Source organism: Phaeoacremonium minimum (genome assembly GCF_000392275.1).
Source record: "Phaeoacremonium minimum UCRPA7 unplaced genomic scaffold PA7_03_scaffold_293, whole genome shotgun sequence".
In the NCBI taxonomy this organism is placed as follows: domain Eukaryota; kingdom Fungi; phylum Ascomycota; class Sordariomycetes; order Togniniales; family Togniniaceae; genus Phaeoacremonium; species Phaeoacremonium minimum.
This window is the reverse complement of record NW_006921198.1, coordinates 158,184-174,437: the sequence shown is the minus strand read 5'-3', so window position 1 is coordinate 174,437 and position 16,254 is coordinate 158,184. Positions and strand designations below refer to the sequence as shown.

Genomic DNA, 16,254 nt, shown 5'->3' with positions numbered 1-16,254 from the left:
AGGCCGTTTCGATCTCGCGCATCCAGAACGATGCGACAAGGATGGCAAATACTGACGATGTTTATAGTATGACATTACGGTGAATATTGGTGCTCAAGGTGGCACAGTGTCCGGCAACATCAAATACTGGTCTTGCGTCTTAACTGAACGCCAGGCCGAAGCTGTTGCCCAGGCCTTCTGCAGGACTTTGCAGTTCATTCTCAACAACTCAAGTAGCACCTACGAAGCTTTAGGGTGGTTGAGTGAATCCGACCAGACCACCGTCGGGCTCTGGAATGAAGGGTCTCCGGCAACGATGAACAACTGTTTGCACGATATGTTCAGCGAGCAAGTCAAAGCACGCCCTGGAGCTACGGCAATATGCTCATGGGATGGCGAGCTTAAGTACAGCGAGCTTGATGAGCTTTCAGACCAATTAGGCGGCAAACTCATCAAGCTAGGCGTCGAGAGAGGCTCGCTTGTGCCGTTATGCTTCGAGAAGTCCATATGGGCAGTTGTTGCTATACTGGCCGTGCTGAAGGCGGGCGGTTCCTATGTGCCGATGGTTCCTGATCATCCGGGTGCGCGTATAACTGGCCTTCTTGAAGATACTGGAGCTGGCTTGGTCTTGGTATCCGAGACGCAAGAGTCTCGTTTTGCCCGTCTTGCTGTCACACCGCATTTAGCAGTGAGCCCTGCCGTCATGAGCTCCCTCAACAGCCCTGAAACCCAGGACGAGAAGCCAAGCTGGCCATCCTCTCAGCCATCCGACGTCGCTGTTGTTATTTTCACTTCAGGAAGTACTGGCCGGCCTAAGGGCATACTCCTTGAGCATCGCGCTCTCTGTACAAGCATCTCAGCCCATGGTAAAGCGCTTCAGGTAACACCTGCCTCGCGTGTGCTACAATTCGCTGCCTTCACCTTCGACATCAGCCTTCAAGATATCTTTACTACTCTGGCTCATGGTGGGTGCGTGTGTATGCCATCTGAGCATGACCGCCTCAACGATCTTACTGGTGCCATCAACCGTATGGAGGTCAATTGGGCGGGCTTGACTCCAACAGTCGCTGCATTGTTACGACCAGATGCAGTCCCCACCCTGAAGACGCTGGTGTTAGCAGGAGAGGCGGTGACTGAGCAGGTTATCAAGCTGTGGTGTCCTGTCGTGGACCTTCACAACTGCTACGGTCCTGCTGAGAGCTCAATCTACTGCGCTTGGCAATCTCAGCTTGGCCATGCCCAGCGGCACCCAGCTAACATAGGATGGGGAATGGCTGCAAATCTCTGGGTTGCAGATTCTGCAGACTATAAGAGCCCGGCACCAGTTGGTGCGGTAGGAGAGCTTCTGGTTCAAGGACCGACACTCGCTCGAGGGTATCTCAACTTGAATGACCTTACCGCCACAGCATTCGTGGACCTCCCGCCCTGGGTTGCTAGCATTCGACACGAGGGGGACCGAGTGTACAGAACGGGTGATCTAGTCCGCTACACGGCTGATGGATCGCTTATCTATTGCGGGCGGAAGGATGGGCAGATCAAAGTGAGAGGCCAGCGTGTTGAGCTGGGTGAGATCGAGCACGCAATCGCAGGAATCCAGGACAAGGCCTCGCGTGTGGCCGTGGATGCGTTGCGGTTTGAGAACAGCAGCCGGGGTCAGCTCCTCGTCGCCTTCCTGGAGGAGAACGTCGAAGTTCATGTAAATGGATTGGCAGAAGAATCTCTGTCTCGTGATAGCATGAAAGAACTGTCAGACGGTGCAATACTGCCCACCTCCGCTGCCTTCCTGGAGAAGGTCCAATCACTCAAGTCTCAACTGACTACGCAACTGCCTACCTACATGGTACCACAAGCTTTCATTCCAGTTACCGAGCTTCCACTCAATGCTTCAGCCAAGGTCGATCGACGGACGCTGCGAGAATGGGCGAGCCGTCTCACAGGTGAAGACCTCGCGAGCTACAGCTCCCAGCCGACAGCTCAAGAACCCTCCACCGAGAGCCAGAAGAGGATACACGCCCTCTGGCAAGAGGTCCTTCAATTACCTGCGGCATCAATCGGTGTGGAGTCCAACTTCTTTCAACTTGGCGGAGATTCTGTCGACGCCATCAGATTTGTGGCAGCGGCAGGCGAAGTTGGCATCAAGATCTGTGTGAAACAACTATTCCAGTCTCCTCAGCTCTGCGCGTTGGCGGAAGAGGCCGAGAGATCAGAGACTGAGTCGCCAGAAATGCTTTCTGAGACGGAGCCTTTCACGCTTCTCGGCGACATCCAAGAAGAGGAACGAAACGCCCTGGTCACCGATGCAGCGCTTCAATGCGACATTGTTGAGGACATGATTCAGGACTTGTATCCATGCACTCAAATGCAGGAGGGCCTGATGGCTTTGTCAGAAACGCAACCGGGTGCATACATAGCCCATCACATGTTCCGCCTGCGATCCGACGTTGAACCAGAGCGCCTTAAAGCAGCGTGGGCACGCACACAGGAGGAATGTGACATCCTGCGCACCCGTATTGTATACGTCAAAAGCCGAGGTCCGCTGCAGCTGGTGATGCGGGAAGAGCAAGAGCTGCAGGTAATGGGGGGTCTAAAGAACCATATGGAACTTGCCAAGGAAACGAAGATGACATACGGCAGCATTCTTAGCCGTATGGCGCTGGTATCCGATGACGATGGAGCGCTCTTCTTGGTTTGGACCGCCCATCACTCTATTTATGATGGATGGAGTATCGGCAGCCTGGTACAAAGGCTCGAGGAAGCTTATGAGAATAACTCGGAGGTCACGGCAGAGTCCCCAGTGCCGTTCTCACGCTTCATTGAACATCTCATCACGGCAAATGGGTCTGATGAGGTATCAAGCTTCTGGCGAAACCACCTTGATGGGTGGGCTGGTACCTCCTTCCCCAAGCTTCCGTCGGTGACATACAAGGCCCGTACCAACCAGTCTGTGCGCCAATTGTTCTCCGTACCTGATGCGGTGATGCCTGGTGTTACCCACGCCTCACTCCTCCAGGCTGGTTGGGCAGCCGTGGTTTCAGCTCAGACCGGATCCGAGGACGTCGTCTTCGGCTTAACACTAAGTGGTCGTAATGCAGCCGTCCCAGGTATATCCCGGATGGTAGGCCCGACAATCACAACTATACCTATGCGAGTACAGCTTTCTGCCGCCTCTACCGCTCAAGAGATTCTTCAGCAGGTCCAAAAGACAGGTGTGGATGCCATACCTTTCGAGCAGGCCGGGTTGCACTACATCCGGTCATTGAGCGAAGATGCGCGAGAAGCCTGCCAGTTCCAAAGTCTCCTGGCTGTCCAGCCAGTGGGGAAGGCCAGCAATCAAGGCAACGGAGATGGTGATGCTCAGACAACGCGTTTGCTTACTCCAGAGGTCGAAGACGCTGACATTGCTGGTTTCCATACCTACCCACTGGTAGTAGAGTGTCGACTTGACACAGGCACTCTTCAAGTCGAAGCAGAGGCTCAATACGACGATACAGTCCTCTCCAAATGGGAGGTCGAGCGTTACCTCGAGCGGTTCGCATTCGCGGTATCACAACTGCATAGCAAGCCAGATGCTGCTTTGGATGGCCTTCATTCGTTGAGCCCTCGTGACACAGAGCTGTTGGCAATGTGGTCTGGGCCGCCATTGCTGACGGTAGAGAGATGCTTGCACGATTTCGTACGGGACCAAGTGCGAGATCGTCCGGAGGCCGTGGCTGTATCAGCCTGGGATGGTGAACTCACGTACACCGCCTTAAACGAACTCTCAAACCGGCTAGCATCCCATCTCATCAACCTCGGTGTCAATCCCGGCTCGATGATACCAGTCTGCTTCGACCGATGCAAGTGGGTTATTGTTGCTGTCCTCGCAATTCTTAAAACCGGCTCAGCTTTCGTGCCACTTGATGCAACAGTTCCTTCTGGCCGACTGCAGCAGGTAGTCAAGGCCACAGGGGCAACTCTCGCCGTGGGAGGTGACGAGAAACGAGATCTTCTTGCGGGCTCTGGTTGCGAGGTCGTGGTGGTGTCCGAGGCCGCTGAGAAGGACTGGCCTCTCGAGAACCTGTCCAAGGCCACCTCTGTGGAACCCTCATCCGTCGCCTATGTCATCTTCACCTCCGGAAGCACTGGGCTCCCGAAAGGTGTGGTCATGGAGCACCAAGCTGTCTGTTCAAGTGTGATGGCCCACGCGGAGCCATTTGGCATCGGGCCAGACAGCCGAGTGCTTCATTTCGCTTCCATGAGCTTTGATGCCTCTATTGCGGAGATATTTACGACTATAGCTCAGGGCGCCTGCATCTGCATACCCGACGAGGACCAACGCATGAGCGACCCTGCTGCGGCCATCAACCAGTATCGCGCTACATGGGCTTTCTTCACGCCAACAGTCCTCAATCTTATTGACCCAACCCAGGTCCCTTGCTTGAAGACAGTGGTTGCTGGCGGAGAGCTTGTGAGGAGTGAGCTTGTGGACCAGTGGGCTGACCATGTTGAGCTTCAAATCGCATACGGCCCAACTGAGGTCGCAATATTTTGCGCTGGAACGCAGCCTCTGCGACCAGGAAGCCAGTCAGGGGTCATTGGTTGTCCCCTTGGCGCTAAGGCCTTCGTGGTGAGCGTGGACAACCCTGCGCAGCTGGCACCTGTAGGCTCGGTCGGCGAGCTTTGGATGATGAGCCCTCAGCTAGCCAGGGGATACCTTGGGGATGAGGAAACTACAGCAGCAGCGTTCGTGGTTGATCCTCCCTTCGTACGCGATGCCCAATGCCATCGACTATACCGCACAGGAGACTTGGTGCGATATGTCGGTGATGGCGTACTGGGCTACCTTGGGCGCGTCGATTCACAGGTTAAGGTGCGAGGGCAGCGTGTGGAGTTGCCAGAGATTGAGAAGCAGCTCCTTGCCGACGAGAATGTAGACGAGGGTATGATCCTTTTCCCAAAGACGGGAAGCCTCACAGGGAAGGTTACAGCGATTATCACTGTTTCCGGGAACCGCCGCCATGAGCAGGAGCCTGCGGAAACCAGGTTGCCGGACGCAGATGGGCAAACTGGCCGCCAAGATAAATTCAGCCTCCTTCAAGGTGCACGACAAAAGATTGCTCAAATGCAAGCGGTCAAGGTAAAGCAAAACCTCACAAGCATCCTGCCGTCCTACATGGTACCGGCGGCATGGTTGGTCGTCCAATCGATTCCCACAACGATATCTGGCAAAATAGACCGCCAGCTCGCTACTCGATGGGTCGCTGGGTTGGAAGAAGATATCGCACAGATGGCTTACCTGAGCTCTGAAGAGGATCAAGCAGTGGCAGAAAACCAGGCGGATTCATCAGGCGCAGTCACAGTAACGGAGCAAACCTTGCAGCAGGTTTCTGCTGCCGTTCTTGGTCTGCCAGTCGATAAAGTCTTCATGGGCAAGTCTTTCTTGAATCATGGCGGCGATTCAATCAGCGCAATGCAGCTATCATCGGGCTGTCGAGAGCATGGACTACACCTGAGTGTCCAGGATATTCTGCGCAGCCGCACCTTATCCCAGCTTGCTTTGCATATGCGCAGTCTGGATGACTCCAAGGTGTCGCGGACGGAGACGTTCGACGAACCATTCGACCTATCCCCCATTCAGCAACTTTACCTTCAGCTTGACAAAACAAGTGGCGCAGGCCGCTTCAACCAAAGCTTCTTCGTTCGACTTACAAGGCCCAAGGACGTTGTCCACATCGTACGAGCAGTTGAGACGCTGGTCAGCCACCACTCGATGCTGCGAGCAAACTTTAGCATCGATCAAGCCTCGGGCCGCTGGAAACAGACTGTCTCAGCTCCACTTCAGACATCTTCGCCCTGCAATGTCCACGAGGTGGCGAAAGATCAAATGCCCGCTATCATCGCTGAGACACAGGCGAGAATCAACCTGCGAAATGGACCGGTCTTTGCAGTTGATCTTTTTGAACTTGATGGAGAAGAATCCAATGACAAGGCACCTATCAGCAAGGCCGAATCTTCATCTTCTTCGCGGTCACAAGTTTTGTTCCTTACCGCACACCATATGGTCGTCGACCTAGTCTCATGGCGCACCCTGCTCCAGCAACTCGAAGAGTTGTTAGAGACTGGTAAATTATCAGCGCAACGCCCTCTGCCTTTCCAAGTCTGGAACACTCTGCAACAAGCCTATGTTGAGACCTCTATCTCCTCGGCCGCTGCGTTGCCGTTTGAACTCCCTCCCAATAACCTCGAATTTTGGGGACTACACGACCAAAGCAACGTTTGGGGTGATGTGGTCACTGAGGGATTCGACCTTGGTATGGATGTTACAAATCTTTTGCTTCACGAGTGCAATACAGCGCTCAACACTGAACCAATCGACTTATTCACCGCCGCATTGATTCGTTCCTTCCATCTCACGTTCCCAGAACGTGACCTCCCCACACTATTCAGCGAGAGCCACGGCCGCGAACCTTGGGATGCCAACATCGACCTTTCTGGTACCGTCGGCTGGTTTACAACCATGAGACCGATAGCTATTGCAACTGACATGTACATTCTCGACACATTGAAACAGGTCAAGGATGCCCGACATGCCACTCCAAGTAACGGCTGGGCGTACTTTGCTAGCCGTTTCTTCCACCCCGAGGGCCAGAAGTCTTTTAAGCTTGACGGCCCAGTTGAGATCATCTTCAACTATTTGGGACGTTTCCAGCAATTCGAACGTAACGACTCCCTTCTACGACAAGAGACCTGGGTTGGGGGACTTGAGGCTGCCGACATTGGCCCCGAGAGCCCACGCATGGGTGTAATTGATGTGTCTGCGAGCATTAGTGACGGGCATGCTACGCTAAACTTTGCTTACAGCAAGAAGGCCAAGCATGTCGCGCGCTTTAAAGAGTGGATTCAGAGTTTCGAGGAGACCCTGGTTGCCATGACCAAACTGTTACCTAGTCGCCGTCGGGAATACACGATTAGCGACCTGCCTCTACTGAGACTTACAGACACTAGCCTACGGTCCTTGGTCACCGACAGGCTACCTGGCATCGGTGCCACCGTGGATGATGTTGAGGACATATATCCTTGCTCTCCTCTCCAAGACGGAATTCTCATCAGCCAGGCTCGGGAGGCTGGTCACTACGACACAGTCTTTGCATTTGAGATCACTAGCATCTCTGGAACAGTCAGCTCCACAACACTTGCCAGGGCTTGGCAGGCTGTGGTTGACAGACATGCGATCTTGCGTACGCTGTTCATTAACAACCCTACTTCGGATGTCGGTTTTGCACAAGTTGTGCTCAAGGATGTTCGCGCAAATGTGGTCATGCAGCGGACTCAAAATGATGGTGCCGTGACGAATCTCGTGGAGCCCCTTGACTCTATCGATGGCAAGGGCGAGGCAGCAGATCCGAGGAGCCGGCCAGAGCACAGATTCGTCATCGATGAGTTGGAGGGCGGCCGTCTTGAGTGTCGACTGGAAATCAATCACGCGCTCATTGATGGCGCTTCAATCCCTGTTTTGTTCGGAGATCTGATCCGAGCATATACAAACGACCTCCCCTCCAGTGCTGCGCCACTTTATCGTGATTATATCTCTTATCTCTCAGAGAATGAGGAGGACGAAGCACTAGCCTACTGGAAAGACAAACTCGCCGGCCTTGAGCCGTGCAACTTCCCGAGCATGGCTGATGGGACACATGCAGCTGCCGACGAACAGCCTACTCTAAACGAGATCACACTGGACACGGAGGATCTCGCGGATCAAGTCGAAGCCTTTTGCGCGGCCAATGAGGCGACCGTGTCGAACCTGACTTATGCAGCATGGGCCTTGGTCTTGCGTGCATACACTGGATCAGAGGACGTCTGTTTCGGATATTTGAACTCAGGGCGCGATGTACCGATCCCCGAAGCCGAGGCAACTGCCGGACCTTTTATCAATATCCTGACTGCTCGATACAACGTGTCGTCCAAGTCAACGATGAAGGATCTTATGGATGCAAGCAAAGACGCATACGTCCAATCACTGCCTCATCAGAGCTGCTCACTAAGCAAAATCCAACATGAGCTTGGCCTAAGCGGACGGAAGTTGTTCAACACTGGAGTGTCTGTGCAAAGCACCGGAAGAATCAGTGGCAATGCTCAGGAGTCTGAGCTGCAGCTCCGTAGCATCGGTGGTCACGACCCAACAGAGGTATTGTACAAACAGATGACTGTTTCGAAGTTTAGTGCTGACACTTAGTAGTTTGATATCACCCTGAATGTCGGCGTTCAAGCTGGTCAATTGTCAGGCAATATTAAATACTGGTCCACTACCTTGACAGAGTCGCAGGCTGTCGCTGTGGCACAGTCCTTCTGCACTGCCCTGCGGCTCTTGATCGGCGATGTTCACAGCACATACGACAACATTGGCTGGTTGAGCAGCGCCGATGAGAACCTTGTGAGCGATTGGAATAACGCTGCGGATATCGAGATAGTCGATGCATGCATGCATGACATGTTCCAAGATCAGGCACTCAGAAACCCGGACAAGGAGGCGATCACCTCCTGGGATGGCGATTTAACATATCGTGAGCTAGACCTGCTTTCAGATCGCTTGGCTGTCCAGCTTATTGGTCTTGGCGTCACTGCAGAGGTTGTGGTGCCGCTATGTTTTGAAAAGTCGTTGTGGCCTGTGGTGGCAATGCTCGCTGTGCTCAAGGCAGGCGGTGCGTGTGCCCCTATGATCCCTGAGCATCCTGATGATCGTCTTGCAGCCATCATCGAAGATACTGCGGCAACTCTGGTTCTGGTCTCGGAGAGTCAGGAGTCCAGATTCAGCAGTCTTGTCAGTCAAACGATCACCGTCAGTGCATCTACATTAGGGTGGCCGACCAACGCCGATAGCCCCCTTGATGACACTCAGAAGCCGAAGCCGTCAGCTACGCCTTCTAATATGTCTTTTGTGATGTTCACATCAGGAAGTACCGGCCGTCCAAAGGGTGTCCTCCTGTTGCACCATTCCTTGGCTACAATGATCAGGGCACAGATCAGACGCATGGGGTATAAGCCAGACTCCCGCGTGCTTCAATTTGGTGCATTCAGCTTCGATCTAAGCATAGAAGATATCTTTACAACGCTTTCTGCTGGTGGTTGTATCTGCATGCCCTCTGAGCACGACCGGGTCAACGATCTTACAGGCGTCATCAATAGGATGAGAATCGACTTTGCTGCCGTAACTCCATCGGTGGCCGCTCTTTTGGTGCCAGACTCGGTACCGACTCTCAAAACTCTCGTCTTCGTCGGCGAGGCATTGACAGCATATGTTATCAAACCTTGGATTGGGCGCGTCAAGCTGATGAACGGTTATGGTCCCACTGAAGGTACTATCTTATCCTCACTCCAAGACAACATCGACCCCCAAGCCCCAGGAAATATCGGCAAAGCTATTGCAACAACTCTTTGGGTCGCTGATCCCTCCGACTACAGACATCCGGTGCCGGTCGGCGTTGTTGGTGAGCTACTCTGTCATGGGCCAACCTTGGCCCGCGGTTATCTTGATGAGCGCCAGAATAAGGGTGCATTCGTCAAGGTTCCAACCTGGATCAAAAAAACACTACAAGGCTCCCCATGGGATCGCGTATATCGTACCGGAGACTTGGTACGATATGCGGAGGACGGTTCTCTTCACTGCCTAGGCCGCAAAGATACCCAAGTGAAGATGAGAGGCCAGCGTTTGGAAGTTGGCGAGATTGAATATGCCATTACCAGCGCCACTGAAGGGGCTCGTGTTGTCGTGGATGCCGTGCAGCCAGAAGACATCAAGCGAGCTAAAATGCTTGTGGCATTCCTCGAGCAAGATGAGCAGTCGAACCAAGATAGTGACGCAAGCACCACGCTCGACAAACACAACAACCAGAACACGGAGATCGAGCTGCTACCGCCCACAATTGCGTTCGCGAAGATGGTTGCGTCGCTGAAGAAGCATTTGGCTACAAAACTGCCAGCTTTCATGATACCGCGAGTGTTCCTTCCACTGGCGCGTATGCCACTCAGTCCGAACGGAAAGGCCGAACGCCGCAAACTAAGGGATTGGGCGAGCAAACTCGATGCTGAGTCTCAGTATGCCTACGCTTATGTTGTAGCCGAGCGCGTTGAGCCTTCCACTGTAGCTGAAAAACAACTTTGCGAACTTTGCGAAGGCGTCCTTCGGTTGCCAAAGGAGTCGGTCGGCACGAATGATGATTTCTTCCAGCTTGGTGGCGATTCCATCGATGCAATGCGCCTGGTTGCAGCTGCTGGTGAAATCGGGTTAAATCTATCAGTTGGGCAGCTTTTCCGCCGTTCACAGCTCTCCTCTCTGGCCAAAGAAGTTGAGGTTTCTGGGAACGCTTCAGAAGCGGATGAAGCGGCAGTCCGGGCGTTCACCTTGCTGGGCGAAATTGAACAAGACGAGAAAGCCTCGCTTTTAGCCGAGGCCGCACGGCAATGTGGTGTTGAAGAAGAAAAAGTGCAGGATATTTACCCCTGTACGCCACTGCAAGAAGGCCTCATGGCAATCGCTGCTAAACAGCCCGGCGCATACATGGCGCAACATACCTTCCGCTTGAGATCGAATGTTGATTTGGGTCGTTTCAAGGCATCATGGGCACAGACGACGAAGCATTGCGATATTCTCCGCACACGTATCGTTTACACTGAGGGACGGGGGCCACTGCAGGTGGTTGTGGATGAGACGCCATCCTGGTTCGAGCATAATGATCTGCATGAATACCTCAAAGTCGACAAGGAGAAGGCCATGGTGTACGGGACAGCTTTGAGCCGTCTAGGACTTATTCTTGGCGAGGAAGACAACACTCTTTACGCCGTATGGACCGCACACCACACCGTCTATGATGGCTTCTCATTGGGCATGGTTAGGGGATTGGTCGACCAAGCATATGACGCCAATTCCATGGCGCTTGCACTTCCACCGATACCTTTCTCACAGTTCATCAAACATCTTATCACAGGAGCTGCTCCCGATGGAGTCACGGTCGAGCAATACTGGCGCCAAAATCTGGACGGGTGGAACGGTATGCCCTTCCCCAGACTCCCCTCAGCGACGCACCAAGCACGCACCAACCAAAACACGGCATACCGCTTCGAAATGCCAGAGCCCTCCATCCCCGGCATTACGCTTGCTTCACTCTTGCAAGCTGGGTGGGCAGCAGTTCTCGCCTGTCATACTGGCTCAGATGATGTAGTGTTCGGATTAACGCTGAGTGGAAGGAACGCCTCTGTGGCGGGCATCACTCGTATGGTCGGCCCAACGATCTCAACAGTGCCTATGCGGCTCAAATACAACGCGATGGCTACCGTGAGTGATCTTCTGCACGGTATTCAACGCAATTCCACGGACATGATACCGTACGAGCAGGCTGGCTTGCATCATATTCGATCTGTCAGCTCGGACGCCCAGGCTGCCTGTAACTTCCAAAGCCTGGTGGCCGTGCAACCTTCTCAGAAAGCGACTCCAGACGACAACGAGGAGCCGAGTCAGGAGCCCCTCATGATGCCCCAGATTGAAGGTGTTGATCTTGCGGGCTTCCACACATATCCTCTGATTGTAGAGTGTTGGCCTTCGGAGCACAAAATGGAGTTCACTGCTCAGTATGACGACAAGGTCCTCTCAGAATGGGAGGTGCAGAGGATACTCGCGCAGTTCGCCTATCTGGTGACCCAGCTAGCCACGTCGGATCCGAAAGCCACGGTCAATACAATCGGCACCTTCAGCTCGCAGGACGCCGCCTTGGTCTGCGATTGGAATAATGCATCATCGACAACAGCACTCGATGCTTGTATTCATGAGATGGTTCAGGAACAAGCGCTCTTGCGCCCAGAAGCACCAGCATTGGCTGCATGGGACGGTAATCTGACCAACAGCGAGTTGAACATGGCCTCACATCGACTTGCGTCGCAACTCATTAAGCTCGGCGTTGGAGCTGGGGTCTTAGTGCCTGTCTGCTTCGAAAAGTCTATGTGGGCAGTTGTTTCCATGTTGGCAGTCCTAAGAACAGGCGCAGCGATTGTTCCGATGGCCCCTCAGGACACGGATGAACAGCTTGCCGCCATTATTCGAGAAACGGGAGCTGAGGTGGTCGTCGTTTCTGAGGCACAAGAAACCCGTTTCTCCCATCTCGCCGAGCGTCCTTGCGCGGTTGGTCCATCAAGTCTGAGCTGGTCAAAACAGCATGAGGCTTTTGAGAAGATGGCCACTGAGCCGGCAGTCAGTCCTTCAGACCTTGCCGTCGTCATATTCACCTCAGGAAGCTCAGACGAACCAAAGGGCGTGCTTCTCGAACATCGCGCTTTGTGCACGAGCATGATGGCGTATGGCAAGGCACTAGAAATAGGGCCTACATCTCGTGTCTTGCAGTTTGCTGCTTTTACCTTCAACGTCAGTTTTCAGGATATTTTCACTACCCTAATAAGGGGTGGTTGCGTATGCATTCCCTCCGAGGAGTCTCGCCTGAATGACCTCCCCGAAGCCATCAACAGTTTGCAAGTTAATTGGGCTAGTTTGACCCCGACCGTGGCCAGCGTCCTAAAGCCAGAGTCTGTGCCTTCTCTTAGAACCCTCACGCTTGCAGGCGAGGCAGTCACGACTCAGGTCGTTGAAACGTGGGCTAACGCTGTTGACTTGCACAATTGCTACGGGCCAGCGGAGAGCTCTATCTACTGTACCTGGCAGTCTGATGTAGGCACTGGCCGGCATCCAGCCAACATTGGACGGGCGATAGCGGCAACAGTTTGGGTTGCTGATCCTTCCGACTACAATCGCCCAGCTCTAGTGGGTGCCGTCGGTGAACTGTTGGTGCAGGGCCCCTCCCTGGCTCGTGGTTATCTCAACGATGAGGACCAAACCGCGGATGCCTTCAAACAGCCGCCAGCGTGGATTGCGAACCTTTCGTCCGAAACCGGATCTAGTAAGGTTTACCGCACTGGGGATATTGTGCGATACTCCGAAGATGGTTCTCTCATCTACTGTGGACGAAAGGACTCGCAGGTCAAGGTGCGAGGGCAGCAAGTGGAGTTAGGAGAAGTCGAGCAAGAGTTGAACAAGCTCGAGAACGTAGAGACTGGACTTGCGTTATTCACCAAAGAGGGGCCGCTGGCTGGCAAGGTTATAGCGGTGGTCTCTCTTTCTAGCCAAGGAGTGCAGGCACCTGCTGATGAGGAGACGTCCCTCGGGAAGGTTATCCTGAACGATGGCCTTTCTACCCTCAAGGGCGCACTCAAAGCAGTGGCTAAGCTGCAGGCTGTCAGGATGCAGCAGGCACTGACTGACAAGCTGCCTAATTTCATGATCCCCTCGACGTGGCTCATTGTGGAGTCAATTCCTCTCAACTCTGCTGGAAAGGTGGACCGACGTCGGGTCATGCAATGGGTGTCACGCACGGACGAGCTTTCGTCAGAAGCAGAGCTTCTTGGGCCAGAGCATGAGGCTGCTGTCGACTCTGAAGGACCCGTTGGAAGTGCCGCAACGGCGATGGAGCAAGCTCTGCAAGAGGCCTGCGCTGAAGTTTTTGGCATTGGCATCGAGCAGGTGTCAATGGCGCGATCGTTCTTCAACCATGGTGGCGATTCTATCACAGCGATGTCACTCTCGTCATATTGCCAACGCCAAGGGATCAAGATTACCGTGCAGGAAATCATGCGCGCTACTACCCTTTCACAACTGGCAATGCGCATGAAGAGCGCTGGCGACTCGAAGGTTCCTAGAGATGAACCATTTGATCAACCCTTTGACCTTTCGCCCGTCCAGCAGCTCTATTTCGATCTTGGTAGCGACGGAGCAGTCAATGCCCGATTCAACCAGGGCTTCTTCGTACGTCTTACACGTCGGAAGAAGGTCTTGGAAGTGGCTCGCGCCGTGGAGGCCCTCGTCAGCCATCACTCCATGCTGCGCGCTCGCTTCGCTACTGATGACAGTGGCAAGTGGTACCAGTATGTTACTGCAGAGATCCAGAACTCCTATGAGTTCAGTGTGCACGAAGTTCCGCAGAAAGACGGGGATACACTCATGGCGTCTGTCAATGCGAAGCTGCAATCTCGAATCAACCCGCAAACAGGCCCTATATTTGCCACCGCATTATTCGAGCTTGACGAGGGCGAGGCAGAACCAGCACAGGTCATGTTCCTGGTCGCACACCATCTGGTTGTGGATTTGGTGTCCTGGCGCGTGTTACTTCAACAGCTGGAAGAGCTCCTGGACACTGGCAAGCTATCCGCAGGTCCACCTGTTCCGTTCCAAGTCTGGTGTGATCTTCAGAAGTCCTACGTCGAGGAAAATCTCTCAGTAGACCTGACGCTACCGTTCCCATTACCCTCCAATGATATTGACTTCTGGGGCCTAGACCAAGATTCATATACCTGGGGTGATATCGAGGGCGGCGGGTTCGAACTTAGTAAGGAAGCCACAGATCTCCTTCTTGGCGATTGCAACACCGCCTTCAAAATAGAGACTGTCGACATTCTCACCACAGCTCTTATCTATTCTTTCCAACAAACCTTCCAAGAACGGGAGGTTCCGGCAGTCTTCAGTGAAGGCCACGGGCGTGAGCCGTGGGATCCAGATATCGACATATCAGGCACAGTTGGCTGGTTCACCACGCTACGGCCCTTGGCAGTCTCTGTTGATAAGCACGATATAGTGGAAACACTCCGGAGAACCAAGGACGCCCGGCTAGCAACGCTAAGCAATGGTTGGGCTTACTTCGCGAGCCGCTTCTTGCATCCTGAGGGTCGTGAGGCCTTTGGCATGAATGATCCCGTCGAGATAGTTTTCAACTATCTTGGGCAGTTTCAGCAGTTTGAGCGCAGTGATTCCCTGTTGCGTCTCGAGCCTCGTCCTGGCGGCCTCGAGGCGGCTGACATGGGCCCAAACACCCGCCGTATGGCTGCGATTGATGTCTCTGCACTGGTGAAAGATGGCAAAGCAGTTGTCAGTTTGGTCTACAACAAGAAGATTCGTCATTTGAACCGTCTCGGCGAATGGAGAACCCTTTTCGAGAAGGCACTGATGACGCTTGTCAAGGTTCTGCCTGCCCATGGTCGCGAGTATACCCTGGAGGACCTTCCCCTTCTCAAACTCTCACGACCAGCCTTGCAACAACTTGTCAGTGACCGCCTTCCAGGTATTGGCATTAACGATATAGATGAGGTTGAGGACATTTATCCTTGCTCCCCAATTCAGCAAGGCATCCTTATGAGCCAGGTCAAGGTTGCCGGCCACTACGATACACAATTCTCCTTTGAAGCAATTGGCCGCTCTGCTATTGATGGAGACCGACTTTTCCGAGCGTGGCAGCAGGTTGTCGAGCGACATGCTATACTTCGTACCGTATTTATCAACGGAGTTACACTCGACGGCAGCTTTGCTCAAGTTGTCCTGAAAGACTTCAAAGCAGTTGTCGTGCGAAAGATCGAGGGAGAAATTGAGCAAGAGGCGGGCTCGGCACACGATCATCGACCGGCGCACAAATTCGTCATCAAGGACGGTGCGGACGGTCGCCTTGTATGCCGGCTCGAAATAAGCCATGCCCTCATTGATGGCGCATCCATGCAGCTCCTGTTCGGTGACCTCATGCGAGCTTATACTGGTGACTTGCCAACAGGACACCGACCCCTTTACCGCGACTACATTGCACACCTATCGGCAAACGGGGGATTCTCTGATGGAATGGCATACTGGACTAACCACCTAGCGGGCATTGAGCCTTGCTACTTCCCACCCCTAGTTACTCAAGCAATTGGTGCAGCGACAGAGGAGCGCCAACTTGGGACTGTCAACATTCCTCCGGGTGACTTGCCAGTCGATCTCCAAGCCTTCTGTGCTGAGAATGACTTGACCATCTCTAATGTGGTTCACGCGGCTTGGGCCATCGTACTACGTGCTTACGCCGGCTCAGAGGATGTCTGCTATGGCAATCTCACCTCGGGTCGCGATGTTCCTGTCGAGGACGTCGACAATATCGCTGGCCCGTTCATCAACCTTCTCGCTACTCGCCTTCCTATCAATGCTGAAACGACGATGGCTGACCTGCTATCTGCCAGCAGAGAGTCATATGCCCAGTCGATACCCTATCAGAGTGTGTCACTGGCGAGTGTGCAGCATGAGCTCGGTTTGAAGGGACAACCTCTATTCAACACCTTGGTATCCATCCAGACCCAGGCTGCAGGTGAGGCTCTGCAGCAAGAAACGCCTGAGGTGTACTTCCGTTCTGTTGGCGGCTACGATCCCACAGAGGTGAGTGATCCAGTACCATCCTGTCGCCCTGGCGT

At 53.8% G+C, this 16,254-nt stretch overlaps 1 protein-coding gene across 1 annotated transcript in view; it reads left to right on the top strand.

Annotated features, from left to right (window-relative positions):
* UCRPA7_3918 (hypothetical protein) overlaps positions 1-16,254 on the top strand; it is a gene marked incomplete at both ends in the record, with an annotated part of 32,514 nt that overhangs the window by 5,817 nt on the left and 10,443 nt on the right. The window contains 2 exons of the mRNA XM_007916465.1: positions 68-8,143; positions 8,195-16,219. Coding sequence (XP_007914656.1) covers positions 68-8,143; positions 8,195-16,219 — 16,101 coding nt within the window. The remainder of the gene's footprint in view (positions 1-67; positions 8,144-8,194; positions 16,220-16,254) is intronic.